This window comes from Lutra lutra, chromosome 9 (genome assembly GCF_902655055.1).
Source record: "Lutra lutra chromosome 9, mLutLut1.2, whole genome shotgun sequence".
NCBI lineage: Eukaryota > Metazoa > Chordata > Mammalia > Carnivora > Mustelidae > Lutra > Lutra lutra.
The window spans coordinates 138644890-138669150 of record NC_062286.1 but is presented as its reverse complement, the minus strand read 5'-3'; the positions used below and the strand labels follow the sequence as shown (position 1 = coordinate 138669150).

At 52.2% G+C, this 24261-nt stretch overlaps 2 protein-coding genes across 2 annotated transcripts in view; both read left to right on the top strand.

The window, feature by feature from the left end:
* Nucleotides 1-309: 309 nt before the first annotated feature.
* Nucleotides 310-1862, top strand: LOC125109909 (uncharacterized). The gene is made up of 3 exons (XM_047746994.1): nt 310-387; nt 1059-1392; nt 1534-1862. The coding sequence occupies exons 1-3, from the start codon at nt 310-312 to the stop codon at nt 1860-1862; spliced, it is 741 nt and encodes a 246-aa protein (XP_047602950.1).
* A 52-nt stretch (nt 1863-1914) lies between these two features.
* BMP7 (bone morphogenetic protein 7) overlaps nt 1915-24261 on the top strand; it is an 87320-nt gene continuing 64973 nt past the window's right edge. Inside the window, exon 1 of the mRNA XM_047745765.1 lies at nt 1915-2491. Within this exon, the coding sequence (XP_047601721.1) occupies nt 2074-2491 (418 nt within the window). The 5' untranslated portion in view covers nt 1915-2073. The remainder of the gene's footprint in view (nt 2492-24261) is intronic.

Genomic DNA, 24261 nt, shown 5'->3' with positions numbered 1-24261 from the left:
ACTGCTCCAGAAAACCCTAGAAGACCAGGTTTATCTTTACCAGTCCTGGAGCTTTCTCCCATCCCCACATGAGGCTTGGCCAAACTGCCCCCACCAACACTTGTCTCCCCAGCTCAGCCCTTTCTCTTTCATCCCAAACTGCCTGTGGGGCCCCTGCATCTAGCCGGTCATCTGGAAACCCTGAGCTTGTGGGTTTGCCTCTTCGGGTCAGCGCCCGGAGGGGAAGGCGGCAAGGCTGAACTTGTACCCAAGGCCTCACGTGTGTTGTGGGGGAAGAGCTATTTTGCTCCCATTTTTACAGAAGAAGGCATGGGGCTCCTGAAGAACAGTGATTCACCTGAGGTCTCAGAGACATTCCCCTACGTCCTGCGCCAGTGCCCACGGCCAGTGTGCGCTGGGCTCCGAGGGGCTCGGCAGGCCCGCAGGATGAATGAGTGCTGGGAGGGGAGACAGAGAGCCTGGCTGGGGAGGTCCCAGGCCCAGCCCCTCAGAGGTGGCCTGGATTGATGCAAGGGGACTGGGAACTCCTAAGACACTGCCCGCCAGGGGCTGATGGGAAGGGCAGACCCAGGAGTGGGCGGGGGACAGGGTATGCAGGCTCGGACTGAGGAGTGCTTGGAAATAAGCGAGACCCACAAGGTGTGGGGCGGGGGGGGGCGGGGCGAAGACATCCAGCAGTCCGCACAATTTCAGTCATTTCTACAAATTTTGCAGTCCCAGATGCTACCGGGACCTGGGTTCAAGGCGCTGCGGTTGCACAGGAGACTGACAAAAACTCGGCCTGCGCCCTCCGCCCCCCGCCCCCGCCCGTGCGGGGGTTCCTCCGTTTCCAGTGGGACGCAGGATGGTAAGGAAGGCACGAATAACTCAAGGAGTAATTCCAGACGGTGAGGGAAGTTAAAGCAAATAAAACAAATGTGCGTAGGGGTGAGGAGGGGAGGCGACCTTCTCTCTCCTGGTCTGGGAGGAAGGGGCACCCGAGTGGCCCCTGGAGGTGGAGGGTTGGCCATCGGAGCTAGGCAGAGATGGAGGTGGGAGGGATTAAATGGAAGGGATAGAATTCCGGGCAGAACGAATGGCAAGTGCAAAGACAAGCTAGCGGTAAGTTCTGGGAGGCGCGGAGGGTCCGCGTGGTTGGAGTAAATGGAGCGGTAGTGGTGCAAAGGGACGAGAAAGACTTGGGGTCACCTCCTCCGGGAAGCCTTCTCCGATTGCTGCGCTGCCTCCGCACTCTTTCAGCTTCTTTCCCTCGGGCAGAAACGAATCCCACGGGTACCACTCAGGCCTCCTCCCTGTCCCGACTTGAGTCCCGAGAGAGCCGGGCGGGCTCGGGTTCCTCCCTCCGCATCCCCGCGGCATTCAGCCCGGCGCTGGGCACCCTGTGGGCACTCGGTAAATATTTGTAGAGCGCACTAGAAGGAATGAATGAACCCATTGGGCGCAGCCGGGGGGGAGGGCGGGGCCGAGGGCAGGTGGGAGGCCGCGGGCGCGGGAGGGGCCCCTGGAAGCCCGTCCTCCTCCTCCTCCTCCCAGGCCCCAGCGCGTACCAGCCTGGTGCTTCGGAGGCGGCCTCTCGTGCGATCAAGGGCGCGCGCGGCTGGGAGGGCGACTCGGGGCCCTTGCTCTCCGCGCGGGAGTTCGGAAGAGAGTGGGTCGCCGCCGCCCGAGGGCGAGAGCGCGAGCGGCGCGGGAGGAAGGAGCGCTCGCTCGCCTACCGCCTCGCTGCCTCCCCGGCGCTAGCTCTCCCGGCTCCTAGGTTTGCTGGCTGCTCCTCCCACCCGCGCCCGCCTCCTCGCTCGCTCTCTCGCTCGCGCCAGCCGGTTTCTAAGCCCCGCGGTGCGCCCGGGCCACTGCCGGGCTAGGGGCCCCGGGGCTATCGCCGAGCAGGGGGCGGGGGTCCGGGCAGAGCGCAGCCGGCTGGGGTGGGGCCATGTCTGGCGCGGGCGCAGCGGGGCCCGTCTGCAGCAAGTGACCGAGCGGCGTGGACGGCCGCCTGCCCCTCTCCGCCACCTGGGGCGGCGCGGGCCCCGGTGCCGGGTGCCGGGAGCCCGGGTCGCGCGTAGAGCCGGCGCGATGCACGTGCGCTCGCTGCGCGCCGCGGCGCCCCACAGCTTCGTGGCGCTCTGGGCGCCCCTGTTCCTGCTGCGCTCCGCCCTGGCCGACTTCAGCCTGGACAACGAGGTGCACTCGAGCTTCATCCACCGGCGCCTCCGCAGCCAGGAGCGGCGGGAGATGCAGCGCGAGATCCTCTCTATCTTGGGCTTGCCCCATCGCCCGCGCCCCCACCTCCAGGGCAAGCACAACTCGGCGCCCATGTTCATGCTGGACCTGTACAATGCCATGGCGGTGGAGGAGGGCGGCGGGCCCGACGGCCAGGGCTTCTCCTACCCCTACAAGGCCGTCTTCAGTACCCAGGGCCCCCCTCTGGCCAGCCTGCAAGATAGCCACTTCCTCACCGACGCCGACATGGTCATGAGCTTCGTCAACCTCGGTGAGTGAGGGCAGGAGGGGGGGGAGCGCCTCGGTCAGGAGGCGCTTCGGGACCGGGAGGGGGCCGCTTCTTACATCCAGCCCGCCCATCTTTACACTCCGGGGCCGTTTGCAAAACCGCAGTGCCTGGCCGAGGGTGTCCTACTCCCAGCCCCAGGGGACCCCAAGCTGAGCGCGCCCCAGGTAGGGCGAGCCGGGCTTGTTTGGCCTGTGGGAGTTCCACGGAGGAAAGGGCTGGTCCGAAGCCCCCTCCGGATTAAGTCGGCGGCCGCACCTCTGGGGCTGGAGGCGCCGGGCCGGCCGCGGCTCAGTTCAAAGCGCGGGGCTGGGTCATGTGAGCTCTGCCGGGCCCGCGCGGCCCCTGCTACCTGGATTGAAAGGGCCCTGCTGGGCGAAGCTGCCTTCCCGCCCTTTCGGGGCCCCTCTCAGCCCTGTCTGGAACTGGCATCGCAGGCGTCGCGCCCCCTTCCCCGCCCGGGCCAGCCCTACCTGTCCCCTCGCGGTGCGCCCGCCTTAGCGTGCCGCGCGCCGTCAGTGTCTCCGGGCCCCTCTCCTTGCGACCGGGCGTTCCCCCCCAACCCCCGCCCCCGGCTCTCAGCTCTCCTGGCTGGGGCTGGGGAAGAAACGGTGCCATTGGGAGCTTTCTATTTTAAATATTTAATGATAGGTCCCAGGCGGGCAGAATCCATTTTCAGCGTTTATCACGTGTGGCGCGCAAACCACGGCTTTCGGCGATGGAGTGGCTCGGGATCCCGGAGCAGACTCTGCGGGGGGCGGATGGGGGGACCTAGCTCACTCCCCGAGCCACAGGGGCCCCGGGGACCGGGGCTGGCGCTACAGCGGGGGCGCGGTGGCTCCTCCTCCCTCCGCGCACGCACATTCACCAGACTTGCTCTAACTAACCCCCGGCAGCGCGCTGTAGGACTGATGGTCAAATATTTGGTTTCCGAGATAACACGCCCCGATAGCGCTGTTTCCTGAGCCCATGTCATTCTACGTGTGTAACTTGCTGCGAAAATCCGAACGGAGTCGAGACAGCAAACTCACGCCCACGGGCGCCGCGTTAACAGCGCCGGGATATTGAAGCCCCCAGTTGGGGAGCTTAGGTCGTGGGTGGGGGCGCGGGTAAGCCGGGGATCAACCCCAAGGCTTCCAGCCCCAGATAAGGCCCGCTGGTGCCCGGGTCGCCATTGTCTGCCCTTAATAATAGCCAAGAATCAAATAGTGCAACGGGTTTCAGAGAGCAAGGGGAGGGAGGTTTGGATGCCAAAATAACTTCAAGAAAGTTTAAATTATATTAAGCAGCCAGCTAGAAGGAGGCAGCTCCGTATGTCCCGATTTAGAACGATCTCTAAGATGTATGAGGTGGAAAAAAGCAAGGTGCAGACCCGGGAGGTTACGTATGTGCTTGCAGATCATCTGTTCCCACTGGAAGAAGGCACCGTGAACTGGAAATAGATTTTACTGGGGGGCGGGCCAGGACCGGGGCTGGGGCTTGGGAGTGGGAGCTGGGGTCTGATTTTTCATGGTTTGCACTTTTGTCTGTGATTTTTTTTTTTTTCACAATGTGTATTTATGACCTATACCAGAAACTGAAGAAAAATTCCAAATCTGTATCTGTGTATCTATGTATATGTGTGTGTGTGAATTAAAGCAGGGCTCTGTAGCTGTCCTGAAGCCCATGGTCCTCCCCCACCCCCCCGCCCGCCCCAGGTCCTTTCTCTGGTGAGGGATTTATGGTATCTTCTGTTCTTTTGGGTACCCGTGACTCCCAGTGAATGCAGCAGGTCCCAGTGGTGGCCTTCAGAGACAGGCTGGGGTCATTAAAAAGGCATTTGTGAGCCCTGGCTTCTGCTAACCCAGGGCAGAAAAGCACCCTGCTTCTATGGACCAGCAACGTGGTCAGGACTTCCTCCCCCTGCCCCACCACCACCCCCAACCCAGAGCAGGAGAATGTTGCTGACTGGGTACCTCTGGGAACCTTGAGGCAGCGCTGTTTGTTCCCCCTTGGTGGTGGGAGCAAGCCGGGACTGGTTTGGGAAGGCCACAGCTGGGTGGTTCTCCTCCTTCGGCTGTGCACACACCTTTCAACCCGTTAGCCCCATTTCTTTCATCTTGAAAGGACAAAGACCAGCTTGTCTGAGCCTCTTAATCAGTTCGGCTGGCTTTGGGCTTTGTGGGACAGTCCTGACTTTCTCAGGTCTTGCTTTCTGGAACATCACTCCAAATTAGATGGCGCAGTGGCTTTTAACAGAGTGCGCTGACCTTGTTTTCTTTCCCTCGCCGTCCCTAAAACTCGAGGTAATTAGTTGGGGGAAGACCTGGCCTGCCGTTTGGCAAGACTCTGCCTGCAGATCCTTTAAGGGTGGCCTTTCATTTCTGCTCAGCACCAGCGCAGGAGGAGTAAACTGCCTGTCCCCTCCATTCTGTCCAGGGCTGGGGAGTTTCTTTATAGGAGGAGCCTGGGATGGGGGTGGCAGTGGGGGTGGAGGGGAGTGTGTAGGAGACCAAGGAAGACCAAGGAAGATAAGTTTGCTGAGGAAGCACACTGTTTTTCCTTGGGTTGCAAATCATAATTGATCTGTAACATACAAAGTTTTCTAAAAGTGCATTTAGTCTCACACTTTATCCAATTATAAGAAAATGTCATTCGTCCCTATCAGATCATCACTTGGTAACCCTCGCAGGGGCCCTGGGGCGACTTAGTGGGGGCCTGCTGGCTCTCTCCACTGCCCCTCTCCTCCCTCCATTGCATACCGATGCTGTCCTGCCATGCTTGGGGGACCTCTGACCAGATCCTGAAGGCTTTTGCAGACCTGGTGCGTTGATTCTTCTGTCTGCAGCCAAACTGGTTTTTGTTCCTCTAAGTCGTTCTCCTTGGAATTCAAGCTTTCTGCCAGGCTGAGTGGGATCTAAACTAGAGAGGGAGCTAGAGGAGAATATAGGACAAAACCAGATGCCCCAGCTTCTGACAAAGACCAGCCTGTCCGATGAAGCCCCGTGTGATGCTAGCTGAGTTACGGAGGGGGACCCACATCTTCTCAGCCGGGGCGCCTTCGGTTCAATGGCGAGATTTGCAAACTGCTTTGGATTAACCAGCCCCTGACTCTTCTGTGTAGACTTAATTTTGGAATTCGAAACAGGCTACCCCCTCTGAAATTGTCCCCAGGCAATGTGAGTTCTGCAGACCGAATCCGCCAGAGCCCCCTACCACTTTCCCCCCTCTGGAGAAATCCAGCAGCTCTTTTTGGAATCTTCAAAAAGCAGCCGGCTGGCATTAGGGGTGTGTGACGCGTGTTCCTCTCTGGCTCAGGTTATGAAAGAACCAAATTTGTTTTAATCTTTGAAGTTCAATTAAAAAAAAAAAGTTGGAAACCGGTCATTATCAGATTCAGTGTATAAAAGTGGCTTTTGTTAACGTAGCTGGGGAGCAGGGAGAAGGCTGTGTAGTTTTTGCTTTAGACCGTCTGGCTGTCCGTTTTGTTGACAAGTGTTTGGCATGAAGATCTCTCCTCTTGCCCCTTAAGAACAGGCCCTACCACTGTAGAGTATTAGAAAAAGATTCTGTTACAGTTTAAAAATTTCCTTCAGGGAGTGCTTCGTGAAAGGAGCACTGGGCTGCAGGCATTTGCAGCTGTAACCTGGCTTGTGTTAAAATTTGGAAGGGGCTGTTCCACATTCCAGCACTTGGAGCAACGGCCCTCACTGGTAAGCAGCCAGAGGTTAATACAGATGTCACACAGGCTTCCCCTGCTTGCTTGCTTGCTGTAGAGTGCCTACGCTCCAGCGAAGAGAGCCCCAACAGCTGTGTTTTTAGCAACCCTTTCAAAATCACTTCTTTCAAACCTCATTTTCCTGGTTCTTAAATCAAAGATCTTCTCCACACACCCCCTCTCCCCCGGACCCCGCCTTTTCCCAAGGATATATCTGACCCAGATTTGAACTTTGTTGATCTTCTTTGTACTTCCCTTCTGGAATCGAAGCAGGTTAAGGCCGAGCCCTGGATGCCAGCCTGTGGGACTATTTTTGGTTTTTATTCCAAGGGCTCTCATTCGGTTGTGGAGCGGTCCACCCGAGGTGTAAGGGAGGTGGCCCAGGTAAAGCTGGATTTCTGGGCAGTAAAGGGACGATTCTGTGAATGCCCAGAGAGAAGTGAGCTGCGGTCCGGACCCTTTCATCGCCTAGTAGGGCTATCAAACACAGCTGGTGTCCGATCCCCTGACCGCGGGGATGCCTGCGATATGAGCGAATGTCACATGCCTGCTGCACTCAGAGGCAAGTGATGACTTCATTCCGGGGAGAGTCCCATCTAACTTGATTGATCACCCCTATCGCTTTAATATCTTTTTTTCCCTGTTGGGTAAGGTCATCTTTGGCCCCTTGCAAGAATCCGCGTGTCCTAACGCTTCCCCAGTCCCCACCCTCCGTGGCCTGCCCAGCCGTTTTGCCGGATGAACATGTAGCATGGAGAGCCCGAAGGGCTGGCTGTGTTAATTTTTTGGCCATCACTCTTCAGACCTAGCTGGGGGCTGTCGACACACTGTTTCTGGCAGGCTGCTGCGACGCTTCGCCATAATGCGCGCTGGCAGTGTCTCCGGGGTTAGGGCGCAGGCAGGGATGTGTGGGACCTGTCATGTTATTGTCAGAAGGAATGCGAGGATTAGCCTTTAAAACGTGGTGGTGGGAGAGCGCTGCAGCTGTGTACACTTATTATAAAAGACTTAAGTCCCACTGGTAAAATCAATATATTGAGTTGCACGACCCTCTGCTTTTAATTAGTTTGAATCAAATGCGCCGGTGCCATTTTGCCTCCTCTCGCCTTCATGGGGTGAGGAAATACCAATATTTACATAGAAACTGTTAATTTGTGGTGAAAATGATAACACATTTAGCTCCACACGCCCGAACTGCTCGGACTGGATGGATCCCAGAGCAGCGTGGCGTTGCGGGGTGACGTCCCCGGGGCGCGGGAGCAGGGGCGGGGGCCCCGGGAATGCGGGTCGCCGGGATCCCGGGGGCCGCGCGCGCGCAGGTGGGCACATCCATGGGCAAGGTGCCTAGGGAGGCTGGGCTTCTAAGAAACGAGCCGATTCTTTCATTGTGAGCCAGAAACGTTGGGATTCACCCACATCTTCTACAAGCTTCCCTCCGAAGCATTCTTACAAAATCGTTAAGTGGGCGCTTGCCTTTTTGGTCGTTTCCGAAAGTCCTTGCGCCCAGCATGCCGGGTCTTTTGTACCGGGCAGCTCAAGGCATAGTACTTTATTCCAGAGCTTCAGATGTTTTCTTTCCAATTCCTGAAACAGTTTATAGAGGAAGGGGGGGGGGGTTCTTTTCGCTGCAGACCATCCCGTGTCTGACGAGGGCCATTATGTGAACCATTTGGTATTAGCTGTGTGTTCAGCTGCAGTTGAAATCTGCGTTTTGCAGGGACTGGCATTTGACAAATACTATTTGACCAAAATGTGACTTGGTATTTCTTAATATGGAACAGATATTTTACAGTTAACCTTCCCCGATGAAAGACAGTGGGAACCCAGCGTACAATGGCAGTTTGGACCAGCAACGGTGCTGTCGCTGCTGTGCCTTCTGCCCCCCCCCCACCCCCAGGGGAGTGTGTATGATTTGGGGGGATATGAGGGGCGCATGAAGTTTGACACTTGTGAGCAACTTTGAGAAGCATGTGCGTTGTGTCCTTTCAACATTCGTGGCAGAAGGCATTGTTGGGAGCTGCGCAAAGCCTTTGCTGATCCGCGTGGAGTGGATTGAATTAATGACAACTCGGAGAGCCCCAGTTTTAGGGTAATTGCTTTATTGTTTTGGAGCCAGGGTGCTTATAATCCGGTTCCTGTACAAACATGTTTAACGTGTGTTAATGCATTTCCAAACCAGAGCCTCTCAGCACAACCCTGCTTTCCATTAATTGATGTCGGTAGCATGGTACAGTATTTCAAAGGGCTGGCCAAGTATAAACTGTGTTTCCAATTTCCTTCCTTTCCTGTGTTTGGAATGCCAATGTTAATTTGTTCCCATGCAGGAGAGGGGGCTGCCAACTGCGGCTTTCTATAAAGGGCTTCACAGTGAAGGCTTCCAGCCCTCGCTGATGCTTGGGGCTGCCTGGCCAAGTTTCCTGACACTTTGCAGCTAATTCTGGGTGATATATGGAGCGGGGGGTTGGGGGCTTCACCGCCGTGTAACGGAAGTTCTCGGTGACAGCCGAGGGTGTGACTTGGCAAGGGAGAATGGACCGGCATCCACAGCGATTCTCTTTTGACACAGCTTAAACCCATGTGTCTGTTTCCACTATGGGTGCCTATTAGCTGTGTGACCTTGAACCAGTTTCTTAACATCTCTGAGTGGGTCTCCTCTTTTTATAAAGGTGGATAATAATTCCCTCCTTCACGGAGCCGCATGAAGACAAAAAATTGTATCACGCTTGTTCGCACACAGTAGGGGCACAATAGACAGTGGCTCCTGTTTTATTGTGGTGACCGCATCACTAATCGCTTTGCTGTATAAGTCCAGATATTAGGGTTTTTTAAAAAAAGATTTTATTTATTAATTTGACAGAGAGAGAGATCACAAGTAGGAGGAGAGGCAGGAGGAGACAGAGGAGGAAGCAGGCTCCCCGCCGAGCAGAGAGCCCCGATGCATGCGATGCGGGGCTCGATCCCAGAACCTTGAGATCACGGCCTGATCCAAAACCCGGAGTCTGACTCTTAACCTACTGTGTCACCTGGGTACCCCAAATATCAGTTTTTAAATACTTAACCATAAAGTATTGAGATGAAGCCACCCATGTTATTTTAAAGATGTCTAGAAAATGGCCCTCAAAGGCGTGTGTGTGTGTGTGTGTGTGTATGTTTGCACACACACCTTTTCTTCTTTCAGAGGTCCTTGAAGTTTGACTGAGAAGACCCAACTTATTTGAGGATAGAGTGTAAAGCGGACTCTTTCTCTTGCTTTTAGCATCTATGGCTATCTAAAAATTTCATTACGAGGCAAGCTGAGACTTGAGTGAGGGGTATCTGGGAACTCTCTGTACTATCCTTGCAACTTTTCTCTAAGTCAAAAATTATTCCAAAATAAAAAGTTTTAATTTTAAAAAAAGCACACGACTGAAGTATTTCTTCCCACCCCTTCTGGAAGATGGTCAAAGTACAAATTGTCTTTTCCTTCAAGGGAGTGACAAGCCCAAAGCATTCATTAACAGAACAGCACAGCCTTCGCCGCTCTTTATTGGAGCAGGTGCAAGGCTGCCCCCCACTCCCCCAGTTGGGATGGGGCCACGACAAAGCCCTGTGTCCATGCCCTGCGTTGAGAAGCCTCTGGAGACCCAGGCACGAAAGAGAATGTCTCCAGGGCCCCAAGACGAGGGGTGGGCTTAATCACTCAAGGCTTCCCGTAAATTCCCGTCAGCTCTTTCTGTACTGTTTGAAAAATCTGACTCGGTGGGTATTAGGTTTCCCTGCATCTTTGAGGTCACGTGTCGTTCTTTCACATCTTTATCTCCCCAGAGTAGCTTTCAAGTTCCAATCCTTTGTTGTCCGGCTTAATTAAATTTGGCCGTGAATAAAAACTTGCAGTGTTTCCCAAATGGAGGACTTGCCTGTTTTTAAGCACCCGAGTTAGACCTGTACTGTCTTGTAAGGCCGGCCTCTCTCTTGCTTTCATGTAGTTGGAAAAAAGAAAAAAATGGTAAACACTTAGCACGACGGTCGGCTTCGACTGGTTCTATCGTGGTCCCAGTCCCATCTGCCCGGTGACTTAACCTTGCCAACCGAGGCTGGCGAGGGACTGTGTGGTCTCACTGACTTGTGTTTGGCCTTTGATAAAGGACTCCTTTCGTGACTACTTTTTCAGACATTCTTGTTATCCCGTTCTTGCAGTGCTGTGCCAAATTCTCATGGCACAGTGCTCAGATGTTGGCTACTCGTGTGTGTGAATGAGTTGAAGGTGTTCTAATGCAGCGTCTTCTAAATATTTTTTGATTTCACGTCCCCACCAGTAAATCTCTGGGTCCACACCCTAAATAGAAATAAATCCTACTGTTTTAGTACATATATATATATATATATTTTTTTTACCTTAAAAAAACATAGACTAAAATATACACGTAAGGAGATAAAAACAATATAAAATTATGACAATCGTTAATACACATTTCAACTAATTGATCATTATTAATTAGTATGAAAGGATGCTTTTAATGAACAAGACACGTTTCATTTTGCTGTCACAAATTCATTAATGTTATGTGATAGACTTTAATGTCTTTCAAAATCGTGGTTCAGCCTTGGGGGATCAGTGAGCTAAAGGTCTGGTCCTGAATTTTGATTATTTTCATCCTTCATTTGTCTATTTGGACTAAGTGAAGTCCTCACGTGATTAACAGAAAATTCCCCACAGTCTTGGCGGGGGTGGGGGGTAAACCCACAGAGGTTGGTTCTCTCGTATGAAGTTATGGCCCCATCGTGGGTTGGTAGGGGGCTCTGCACTTTGGTCAGGTGGGAGGTGCTCAGGTCCCCTGGCTGATGGGGATGACACTGTCTCCAGTGTCACCAGTTACTGTGACAGAGGGAAAGTCTCTGAATTGTGCCTGGGCTTTTAAAATTTCCACCTGGAGGGGCCTGCCCCACTTGTGCTCCCATTTCATTGGTCAGAGGTAGTCATGGGGTCACACCAGAAGGAAGGTCGGTGGGAAACTACAACCCTAAGCACCGGAAGGAGCCCGAGAGATGGCACCAGTGCCTGCCATCTCCAGGAAGAACATGGAACTGGGACAAAGAGATTGTTGGCTGCAACAATATCCTCTCTTTTCGGTTCACAGTTCTGCAGCTCGGCTGCTCATTTCCACCTTCCCCGTTGGCCATCGGTCCTTGACATTTCCTTAATTGTGCTTGTAATATTTTCCCCATCTCCTAATGGACCCCTCTAGCCTCCTTCAAGTGCTCGCACCCCATTTTGGAGACCAGTGTTTCTAGAAGTTTCTGCATCACTGAGGTGTTCACACGGTTCACTCTATCCCCACTTGTAAATGACTCGCTTCTTTGGGACTTGTCTTTCAGCAAAAGCGTGCTTCAGCCTTAGTCTGGTTCACGACCCTGAGAATTAAGGAGGATGCCTCTGGGGTCCTGGCTGGGGAGGTGCTTGTCCTGGCCAGGTTTCTGTGGGTCCTGCAGGTGACTGCTGTGGCGTGAAGTCTTGCCCTGAATGGGACTGCTCCTTTTTCTTCCTGAGCCTCAGAGGCAATTTGTAGTGGGGTGGAATGTCACATGGTTGACTCTAGAGACTGAATTCACAGAGCCTTCATTACCTAAAGGCATCGCTGGAATAAATCATAGTGATAAAGTGGGAGGGTTGAGATCTTTTTGTAGCAGCAGTGGATTTACGATACCCTCCTTATTGAGCTTCTCATTGAATTCTCTCAGCTATCTGCAACACAAGTGGTTTTATTCCCATTTTAGGGAGGAGACAGAAGGGGCTCTAAAACTTGCATAGCTAGGAAGTGGTGGGGTTGACATTTGAATCCAGCTCTTGCTGAATGTAAAGCCATACACTCTTTCCTCCTGGCCCCATGGAGGTATGTGCATGGGGTGGGGGATACACAAGGAGAGAGGTGTTGAGGCCACCTAAGCACACACCGAGCCCTTGACGTTGTGGCTTGGAGCACTGAAGGTGGATATAGAGATGAGCAGCGTGGACCTTTCTTCTGCTATCCATCCTGCTTACAATAACCCCTCCTTCTCCATCTCTATGACTTCAAACAATTGCCAGGGCCCAGGGTCCCGAGTACCATGTACTGGGGCTCCTCCATGCCCCACATGCTCCTCCGATGGGGAAATTCCCAGAGGTCGCTAGAGATTGGTAGTTTATGTGATCTCAAGAGAAACCAGAGAATAGAGATTGGTCGTTTAATAGCAATACCTCAAGGCACTGGAGAACAGACGATGAATGTACCAGAATAAATATTGCATAGTTTGTAATAGTATGAAATCACCCATGGTCTAAACGTCCATGAGCAGGGGTTTGGAGAAATAGATTTGTATTAAACTTATTTATAAGTTTATAATAAACCAGAAGGGAATCAAAAGTCTTCTTTCTTATGTATCAATACTGATTCAAAACAATGTCAAGAGGGAGGAAGCAAGTTGCAGAAGGATGTTTAGGTGTAACCATTTTTCACTGTGTCAAAACACACACTCAGGATGGCACCAGATAATACTATAGGTCCTTAGTGGTTCCGTACACAGTTAGTTTCATGTGGGAACCATAACAGGGGCTGCTGGACTCACACCAGCTGCCTCTGGGGAGGGGGACGGAGGAGGGCGAGAATGCGATTGGGGAGAAATTCTAAGTAAACTGACTGTTCCCTTCAGGTTTTCCTTCCCTTAATAAGAAACCATTAGGAAGTACACTGTGGTATCCTGGATCAGTTCTTGGAACAGAACACAGACAGCCGTGGAAAAACTGGTGCAATCTGAAAAACAATCTGGAGTTTAGTTACTAGTAAGGAGAAACGAACACTGATGTTCATTTCTCCGCTTTGACAAGTGTCCTGTGGCCCTGGGGGATGTTGGCGCTGGGGCAACCTGCTGAGGGTGCTCTGGGACTCTGCACTGTCTTTGCAACATTTCTGTAAATCCGAAATGATTCTAAAAGAAAAAGTTTATCACAAAGGAAGCAACCAGGATATTAACTCTTGTTAATTCTCAGCTGCGGTACCTGAATATTTGTTGCACTTTCCTCCGTGTTCTTCTTTGTGATTACATTTTTTCCTAAGTCCAAGGTACCGGGAAAGCCTCCCAGAGACCCAGTCTGGGCGTGTGTTCAGGGTCTCATGCCCCAAGGACCAATAACTCATCAATCTCCAGCCCCACAAGAGCAACGGGGACTCAGCTGGCGAGTGAAAACCTCAAGCAGCTGTGCCTCGAGACCTTTAAAACTCTTTCTGCCCCGTTCATGAGATGCCCCGTGTGAGGCAGACATTCATTCATGAGCACGAGAGACAGGGCGGGGAGGTCGTGTCAGGTCTTTCGGTTTTCCTCCCGGTCCTGAACTTTGTAAAATGCCCCCCACCATCTTCCCCTCTCTCAGGTTCCACCGTCTGACTGACTTGACCTAACATTTGTTGAGAGAGAAGCCCTTAAAAATGGCAGTGGGGCCCCCGAACCTTCCAGGGCTAGTAAACGTTTATAGGGTAGAGGCACCAGTTGGTCATTTCCTTTAGGAGGAAACAATAAATGAAGCGACTTGCCTTATACCAACTTGAACCCTGAGCTCCTCGTCGTCTTAATATGCTTGGTGGGGGGTGGGGGATGGGAAAGGGGGTCCAGAAGTCTCTGGTTCTCTTGTGGCTCAGCCCAGACACTGGGAAATGCTTTTTCTAGGTCGTTTAGGGCAGAGTTTCCCAGCCTTGACACGCCTCCGTTTTTAGCCAGACCAGTTTTCTGTTGTGAGAGCTGTCCTGTGTGTTACAAGATGTTGGGCAGTATCCCAGGCTCCTACCCGCCAGATGCCAGGGGCACCCCAAGCCAACGCCGTGAGAGCCAAGAATGTTTCCCAACATTGCCAATGTCCCCCCACCCTGGAGTGAAGGGGGGGCAGGAAGCAAAATTGCCCCCAGGGGTGAACCGCTGGTTTAGGGTAGCTTTCCTCCAAGTTGGAAATTGATTTGAGAGCCTTTGGTTCAAACCGTTGGTTCATGGCAGTAACTGGGGGAAGCCAGCTTTTCTAGACGGATGGATTATTTTCCGGTTGAAAGGAACACAGATTGCAATCAGAATGTGAGCCTTCTCCTGGGACACAGCATGGCCTGGGTTCGCAACATTCCAGGGACAGAGGTGGACGTCACATCTCTAAAGAGCAGCATCACCTCCTGGGAACAGAACAGTCTTCCAGTGCCTTTTGCCCCATGATACTAAAAGGTTACAAAACACACCCGTCAAAGTGGTTCCTCTTTTTTTGTCCCTTGGGAGGAATTAGGGCAAAAACCTCTCTTACCTGGCCTCCTCTGTCTGCAGTTAATTTACCGGGGGTCGGGGGGGCGGAGCAGAGAAGCCACGTGTTGCCATGGCCATGGCCACCGTAGCTCCCTCCAGTCCTGCTTTCAGCAGGGAAAGCTGCTGGCTTTAGACCACAGTCCACAGGCCAAATTTGAACCTCTGTCTGTGTTTGCACAGCCTGGAAGCAAGAATGGTTTTTATGTAATTTTTTAAAGGATGATAAATGATCAAAAGAAGAATACTAGTTCACGACATTTGAAAGTTAGATGAAATTCAAATTCCAGCGTCTGTAAGGCTTGATTGGGACATGACCACTGATGTATTGTTGGCGTCTGCTTTCCCCCTGTGACGAGAATGGGGTCACTGCCACAGAGTCTGTGCTCTCCAGAGCCTTGGAATACTTCCTATCTGGTGGGTTATGGAGGTCTGCCTGGGGCACCTGGGGAGCTCAGTCGGTTCAGTGTCTACCTTCGGCTCAGGTCATGATCTGTGGGATCTAGCCCCATGTCAGGCTCCCAGCTTAGCAGGGAGTCTAGTTCTCCCTCTCTGTTTGACCCTCCCTCTGCTCGATCTCTCTCTCTCTCTCTCACAAAGATAAAATAAAATCTTAAAAAAAAAAAAAAGTTTGCTGACCTTTCGACTGTCCGTACCCTCTACCTGGGAAGGGATAAAAATGAAAAAATCCTGAGTTTTACCCACCCCCTCTTTGTTGCTCTGCAGATGATCAGCGACACAATGCACCATCTGTCCTGCTGGCCATACAGAGGGGCTCCTCCTAGCTTGAGGAAACTCTGATTTACGCAGATTGCTCCTCTGATGGCTTCTTGGCCTCTGGACTGGGAGGCGTGCACCGTGAACCCCTATGAAGGCGCTTTTAGGCTCCTCCTAAATTTGCTTGGTCCTTGTAGCCTCCTCTCCATACCACCCCCCCACCAATTTTCCTCAAACATCTCAGGTGGTAGTTAAGACCAGCTCTGGGTCAGAACCTATGAGTCTAAATCCCACTTCTGCCCCTTGTAGCTTCGTGACCTTGGGCGGGTGATAATACTGTGCGGGTCCGTTTCCTCCTCTGGGTTAGTAGCGGGGCCTGGCTCCTGGGCAGCTATGGTGGGTCCCCTGTGCGGAGGCAGGAGGAGAGCCAAGCACGGTGCCCGAGGGGCGCGAGGTGCCCAGGACTCATACTGCTGACAGTGATGTGGTCACTCCTAATGGGGGCAGCTCCTCTGGGCGTTCTGGGCAGGGGACGCCGCTGGCTCATTCTGGGGGTGACAGCGGGGCGCGAGTGTGTCCCCCACGCTGAGCTCTGCAGGGCTGGGGTCTGCCGCTAGCTGTGTAGCCCCAGAAGAGAGGTGGGAAACTTGACGGGTGCTCACAGGACACGATCAAACCCGGAAGCTAGTTCCCTTAGGACAAGTCCTGTTATCTGAGCAAGTCACCTCTGGCTGGTTCCAATCTGTATTTATCGATGCAGGTTTGAAGGAAACACCAAACAGTCGTCAGACCCGGCACCAGCTCAGGGCACCAGCAACAACCCCTCAGATGTACACACTCACTGTGGGCTGGCCCGCTCTTCATGAATTAATGAAAAATTCACAGTAAAATTGCACTTGTATTTGGTTTTTGATTTTTATTTTTGGAACTCCATTGATGTAGAATTCCATGGGGTAGCATTTCTTGTGTCCCCTCATTTTTAAAAAATATTTTATTTATTTATTTGACAGACAGAGATCACAAGTAGGCAGAGAGGCAGGCAGAGAGAGAGAGAGGAGGAAGCAGGCTCCCTGCTGAGCAGAGAGCCCTATGTGGGGCTCGATCCCAGGACCCTGAGATCATGACCTGAGCCGAAGGCAGAGGCTTAACCTACTGAGCCACCCAGGCGCCCCTCCCCTCATTTTTTGATCTGAATACCTGACATTTCTCCTTTTTAAGTGAGATCCTCCCCACAGCAGCCATTAGCACGATTCCCACATTTGTTACTAAGCGTGAGGAGAGGGGAGGTCAGAGAAGACCAGTCACTCACCCAGCTTTGGGTGACCTCAGTGACCTCCTGGGTCACTCAGTGACCTCAGTGACCTCAGGCCAGTCACTGGAAGTACCACAGCGCTTAGGGCCTCAGTTTCTGCCTCAGTCAGCTTGAACCAGAACAGAGTACCCTACCCTGGGGGGCTTAAAGCCCAGACATGTATTTCCCCACAGTGCAGGAGGCTGGAGGTCTGAGGTAAGACCCCGGGCATGGTTGGGTTTGTCTCTCTCCCTGGCTTGTGGACCCGCTGCTAGCATCCTGGCAAGGCCGGGGAGCTGGAGCTCCCACCTCTTCCTCTTTCCATGGGGACACTGGCTCCTGCAGGGGACCCCAACCCTCATGACCTCATCTAAACCTCGTATCTCCTGAAGACTCATCTCTTAGTCCCATCATTTTGGGCTTAGGGCTCCAACAGGTAAATTTGGGGGCACAGTTCAGTCCCTAGCAGTGTCCCTGTAAGGTGGGGTGGCTCAGACCTCGGGGCCTGTGGGACCAGCCAGATAGTAGCAGGGAGCTCTCAGCAAACGGGGGCCCCTCCCGGGGCTGCCTTTGGAGCACCGTCAGCTACAGAGTCTCTTCTAGGCCTTTCCGTGAGCATGAGCATGGTGATGGGCGAGCCCCTGATATGCTGATGGGTCTGCAGGCAGCAGCTTTCTGGGACGCCTGTGAATCCCTCTCCCAACCCTGCCCGGGGCCCTCCTGTGTGAGACTGCATTTCTGTAGGTGACTTCACATTTTAAAAATTAAACTTACTTTTTTAACTCAACTCCCATTACAGATTTTTTAAAAGATGCATTTATTTATTTATTAAGATTTTATTTATTCGAGAGGGAGAGTGAGTGAGAGCAAGCGAGTGAATATGCAAGTTGGGGGAGGGGCAGAGAGAGAGGGAGAAGCAGACTCCCCGCTGAGCAGGGGGCGGGACATGGAGCCCGATCCCACGACCCCGAGATCATGACCTCAGCCAAAACCAAGAGCCAGACGCTCAATCACTGAGCCCCCCAGGTGCCCACCCGCACCCCTCCTTCCACTTCACAGGTTTTGACAAGAGGCATGGGCGTTTGAAAAAAAGTGTGATGTTGCTGTCACCTCTTCCGGGGAAGCTAGGCTGAAGGCAGTGCACAGAATTTGAGCAGAGTGAAAATTATCCTTGAAATCCCTTAAGAAGCCACACCAGAAATACACACACTGTGTCTTTGGGCGAAGACCCGGGGCCAGTTTTCCTGCTTCCATTGCAAATGAGGGGAAGTGCTTGGTTAAGGTTCAGGGCCCATTGTGGACTCAAATACTTATCTTTAACCACTAGCACCGCCCTCAAGGACAGCGGATGCTGCGAGGTCTATGCTTCCCAAAGCCGGCTCCCTGCTTCAGTGGAAAGGAATGATGTCTCATTTAGGACTTGTTCTAAGTCACACAACACCTGCCTACCAGTGGGTTCAGTGTTAAAAACATGTTATTATCTCCCATAACAGTAAGAAATCAGGGAGGTAATGCCAAGTGTGGGGTAGTAGCTCAGTGATAATCACTCAGGTATATGTGAAATTTATGCCTTACCTTCAACCATCCTCAAAGTCCTCATGCCCATTACTTCATGGTTACAAGATGGCTGCTACAGCCCCAGACATCACATCCTCACACAATTTCATGTTCAAGGCAGGAAAAAGGGGATAGGTTCAAAGAGCTCTCCTGGCTTGCCTAGCTCTTCATTTCCTACAAGACTCTAAAAAACTTGTCTTTAAGTCCCATGGGCCCAGCTGGTTCCTAAGGCCAGCTCTTGCTGCAAGGGAGGGTGGGAAGGTATGAAACTGGCCTCTGGCCAACACAGTGGGAGGCAGGAGAGGGAAAAGTGGGTTAGAAGTGGTTTTGGGGTAGCCACTTTCAGATTATTTGAATTGTTTCTCTTTGTTGTCCTTGCCCATGTGCTACATAGTTTGATTTACAGAAGTTATTTGCACGTGTGATTTTTGCTCCTCTCTGTGACAGATAGGGGCCCTAAGCTGGTTTCTCTGGTCTCTGAATAATAGTGCGGTGTGTGACATGAGTTCAGACCCTCTGCAGCTCACCGAGACCCTTGAGATTCTCTTTAAACTCAAACCTCTAAGTCAGTACAGCTTCAGTCCTCACAGGACTCTAGCCCGCAGCCAATTGTTTGCAGAAAACAAACTTTATTTTATCAGCTCAACCCTCCTGATCTCCTTAGACAAGGGGCCAAATTATTTGAAAAGACCTAAGAAGGTCAGGAGTCACTGTGCCCTGGGAGGAAGCAGAGGCTGGGCTGGGCTTGGTCTGAGCTCTGCTTGGGGGACAGGTGGCTCCTGTTTCCCTCTGGGTACAGAACGAATAGATCAAGATACTCAAGGCATCGGAAGAATCTGTGTCACATTGTTTGCTAGGCAAGGGTGGGGAGCTGCTGCAGGGGGAGGCCTGCCTGTCCTAGTGGAACCCTGTGTGTACACTGAGAGCCGGAAACAACTTATTTCCAGGAGGTGGGCTCTGGGCGCCTGGGTTGTTTCTGCTGGTTTGCAAGAGACTAAGGCACGAGGGTCTGAATACATTCTTAGGTGCACCTGTCAGAATTGATGATCGGCGGAAAAGGAGGCAGAAGATATTTTTAGGGATTATTTTTGGGCAGCGAGGGTAACAGAATTCTTTGGTTGGGGGCAAAACAAATCTATTCAAACTAGCTTAAATGAAGAAAAAAAAAAAAAAGGAAATCAATGCATCCCAAGCCTGTGGGCAGGACGCGCCAGCAACTTGCTGGTCTGTAGAGAGTCCAAGTGTTATTCTCTCTGTGTCCCTCATCTGTCCCTGCACAGCCCCTCCTGCCTCTCTGCCCCACTGGGTTCCTCTGCTCCCCTGCTGATGGGCAGAAAGGCCACCCACGGCAACTTGTAATTACAACTATCTGGCTAGCCACACACTTGCTTTCCCAGCTTTCCTAGCAGGTTGGAATGGCCACAGGATGCTGTCCTAACCAGTGAGATATAAGAGGAAATTTGCTAGGGGAGGAATGGGGTAGGAGGTGGTTCTTCTGAAAAATATTTTGCTTCCAGATGAGTGACAGCTGAGCAAACAGAACTCTCTGCTTTTCGTTTTCTTTTTTTTCTGCTTTGAATGTGGTTCTGTGAAGATGTGATGTTTGGAGTCATGGCAGCCATCTTGTGATCATGAGGCAACAGGCCTGAGGATTAAATATCAACATGCAGATGCGTCTGGGTGGCTCAGTGGGTTAAAGCCTCTGCCTTCGGCTCAGGTCATGATCCCAGGGCCCTGGGATCGAACCCCACGTCGGGCTCTCTGCTCAGTGGCGAGCCTGCTTCCCCTTCTCTCTGCCTGCTTCTCTGCCTACTTGTGATTTCTCTCTCTGTCAAATAAATAAAGAGATTTAAAAAAAAATACCTAATACCATCACATTTAAGGGTAGGGTTTAAAAAATATATATATCAACATGCAGACAATGGCAGAGCCAGAGACAGAAGAAACTTGGGTTTTTGGTGACACGATTGACCTACTGCACCCAACTAAAATTTCTGGGGAGAGACTCTTCGACACCTTGAATCACATGTTCATGCATGCATCAGTTGTGTCTAGAAGGTGGATCACACTACATAAATAAGATTGCTGGGAGTCAGCCTCTGGTTCCTTGTGGCTAGGTCGGAGAGGGGTTGGGGAGGTATCAACTATTCAGTTAGAGCTTTGTTAACCCTCGTGATAATAATCTAAGTCGGTGACATGTGTCAGGGGCTTACTGTGGGCCAAGCATCCTTCATTCTCTTTACCTAAATTAACGTAGTGAATTTTCATGAAAACCATTTCAGGTGGGGACCATTCTTATCCTTCCTATTTTATAGACCAGTGAAACTGAGCACAGAGAAGTAGCTGGTCCAGGATACACAGCCAGGAAGTGAATTTAAATTTGGAGGTCTGCTTTCTGAGCCCTGCCTCTTAAACTTGATCCCGAGGTGCTTGTGGGGCTCACAAGATGGGTGTGGAGCAGCTCAGTAAACAGCCTTGCTAATGGGCAGGTCGTTTGTGAGGGCAGGAGGAGGCCACAGAACTCTGCTTTAGGCAACACCCCCCATTTCTTTTCTTTTTTTTTTTTTTTAAAGATATTTATTTATTTATTTGACAGAGAGAGAGCACAAATAGGCAGAGAGGCAGGCAGTGGCGGGGGGGGCAGACTCCCTGCTGAGCAGAGAGCCCGATGTGGGGCTTGATCCTGGGACCCTGAGATCATGACCTGAGCCTAAGGCTGACGCTTTAACCCACTGAGTCACCCAGGCGCCCCATCATCCCCCATTTCTTTGATGATCAGTGTTTCTGAAACCCAGATGTCTTAAAATTGATAGAGGTGCTTTGCCCCCAAGAGCTGCCATGACATTAATCACCTCTTACAATAGAGGACATATGGTGACAAATACTTCTTGTGTTGAACCGAAGGGGAACAGAGCCAGCCCACGTTTACTGTGAACACGGTTTATTGACATGGAAACGGGACGGGCACAGAACGGCACTCGAAGCCAAAAACAGAGCACAGTCGGCTCCTAGGACCCCTGGCGTCTTCCCGGAGGGTGACCGCTGTCCTAACTTCTAATGGCCTAGATTTAGTCTCATCTGTTTTTAAACTTCATATACATTGAATTGTGCAGGAATTCTCTTAAATCACTACTGGTCGTTTCCAGTTATTTGTAAGATGACCCCATTTCGAACTGTTTTGTGTGAGCTGGAGACTTACTTTGTAAGTCATCGGCATCTCTACTGACTACGTGCCACAGATTTCCAAGCCATTCTTCGGTTTTTGATGGTGGATTCCCCTTCCCTTACTGGAAATGGGCTCAGGGGACAACAGTGTGGTTTTGAGGATGTTTTGGTAGTTCAGCTTGGGAATCCCAGCTCAGCTTGTTGAAAATACGAAGATCGGGGCATCTGGCTGGCTTAGTCCATGGAGCCTCTGACTCTTGATCTTGGAGTCATGAGTTTGAGGCCCTCGTTGAGTACAGCGAATACTTAAAAATAAATCAAAAAAAAAAAAAAAAGAAAGAAAAACCAAAAAACCCCCCAAAACATGAAAATGTGATATCAAGTGGATCAGGCTCTTGAGGATTGCGAGTTTTCCAGCAAACCTCCCCCGCCAGTCCCCGGGACAGGCTTTGCACACCCCCCACATTACCCTATGTGCAGAACGAGTGCACATGGCTCCGTGGTGTTTCGGTTCAGGTACACGGCTTTGGAGAAACTCTTATTTTGAAAGGGAGACGGGAGCCCAGTGTGAAGGAAACGCAGAACAATGTCTTCCTTAGCTGCACCTGCACAGCCAGGGCCTAATGAGTTTGGGTTGATGGAACCCAGACCTCAGGAAGGATTATAAATTCTCATTTGATTTGATTTGCTTCTAAAATACCTTAAACCAGCTGTGCCTGCCCAGCTGACCCAGGAGTCTGTGGCTGCTCTGGGGGAAGGTCTGGAGAGGCACCCTCCTGTCCTGCAGCAGTTCCTCTTGCCACCGCCAGACACTCCTGGGGTCTCCTCTGGGCAGGGCCCCCCCTGCCCCCGCCATGCCCCATGATTGCTAGCCTCTGTGTCCTCGAATTCTCAGGGAGCCTCATAATCGAAGGCTCCTTCATGTCTCCATTTTATAGAAGGGGGACGCTGAGCCTCCCAGAGATGGATTAACTTGTCCTGAGTCCCTGCTGGCGATTGGCAGAGCCCGTGTTCCAACCCAGGCCATCAAGCCCCCTGACCCACCTGAGCCCCAGCTTTCTACGGCTTCTTGAGCTGAGTGAGGCAGGGGCTCCCATGGGGGAAGTTTCTGGACACTCTTCGCTAAGATACTTGGGACTCTGCCAAGGGCCATGCAAGCGGGTACAGCAGATGAAACAGTGGCGAACACAACAAAACAGTGACAGCTACTGTCTTTCAGGACCTCCCTGTGTGCCAGCGAGCCAGACAGCCCCGTGCCAGTGCTTCTCAAAGTGGGGTCCCCAGACTGTCAGGATCTCCTGAGAGTGTGTTAGAAATGTTGGTTCTTAGCCTCTACCCCTGAATGAAAAATGCTGGGCATCAACCCTGTGGTCTCTGTGTGAACGAGCTCCCAGACGGTTCTGGCGCACACTGGTCTGCAAATCCCTGGTCTGTTTTAACCCACCAGCAACCCCATGGAGGAAGTATTCCCATCCTCCCGTCTTACAGGTGAGAAAGAAGTAAGTTGCTAAGCCCCCAGCAGGCATTGGGGCTGGGCCTCCCACCCCAGCCTCGCTCCACAGTCGAAGCCTTTGTTCTGTGCCCTCGCTCAGTTTGTGTTCTCTTGGTGAAGATCTAGACGAGAAGACAGGTCGTAGACAGGTTAGCGGGCCAACCAATACAATAATCAGAGCAGTTAAGTTCAGGAGGGAAATGGAATGGGCTGGTGGGGAGGGGATGTGAAGGGACGGTGGCCCTGTGGGGCTGTGGCCATCCAGTTGAGCCCAGCTCAGTGAGAGGGAAGGGGCTGGGGTGCCGGACTGGACCTACAGCAGAGCCCCTGCCCCGTGTTCTCGAACTTGATGTGTCTGCTGATCAATCCGTGTGATGTCACTCACCAGCGGACAGGTTCCCGGTGGTCCTGCACCCAGAGCAGGGGCAGTCATCATGCCTGTTTACAGATAGAACTGAGAGCCTTGGAACCACCAGCTTCCAGCCCAGGCCTCACACACAGCTCCAGGATTAAATACTCGCTGCTTCTGTGGCATTTCTCACAATGGAGATGTCTTTGGTGGGAGGCGTGGGTGGAGGGGACCCTCCTCTTGTGCCTCTGAGAACGTGTATTTGGACCCTGGTTTGCAACAAACTCTCCCTATATCTTGTTGCTCTAAGAAGTCAGCACAGGGATGCCACAGAGCATTGCTTTAAGTTCCCCAAGAACTTTCTACCGTGACGGTTCTGCATCTGTGCTCTGCAAGGCGGGAGCCACGAGCTCCATGTGGCCATTTAGATTTAGATCGAACACCAGAACACACGTAAACCACCTCCCAGCCACACCAGCCTCGTCTCAAGTGCCCAGTAAACATATGTGGCTCGGGGCTGTCACACCAGAGGCACGGATATATAATCCAGGTTTGGAGGTATTAGGCTGAACCATCGATAGGTCAAAATCGGTAGAATGTGGGCGACTTTCTATGGTATGATGTAATGGAAGCTCAGGGAGGAGGCAAGACCAGGGAAATCCATCCCTTTGTTACAGAGGGAAGAACTGGGACCCCACCCACCTCGCTGAGAGCCCAGATGGGGCCCAAACCCAGGTTCCCAGACTCTCTTGAGGTTTGTCTGTCTGCTCGGGGATTCTCAACTGGGCATGACTGACAGCTGGGGCTGGACCATTCCCTGAGGGAGGGGGGCTGTCCTGTGCCTTGCAGGATGTTTAGCAATGTCCCCGGCCTCCACCCACTAGACGCCAGTAGCACACACCCCCTGAGTCGCGGCAAACAAAAATGAATCCAAGCATTGCCCAATAGCCCTCGGTGGGGTTTTGGGGGGGAGGACAAAAATCACTCCTAGTTGAGAATTACTAGTTGAGCTGAAAATAGTAGCTAGTTTCCATTCTTTTCCCTCCTTTGTAGTTGGGGATGGGATTGGGACCCAGGGATCCCTGGGGGCTGGGTTCCTCCGTCCACGGAGATGGGCTGCCCGTGAATGAGGAATGGCTGCCCTTGGTCAACGGCAGAGAGATCGACATTTGCTTACAGCTCATTTTTCTTTTGAGCTCTA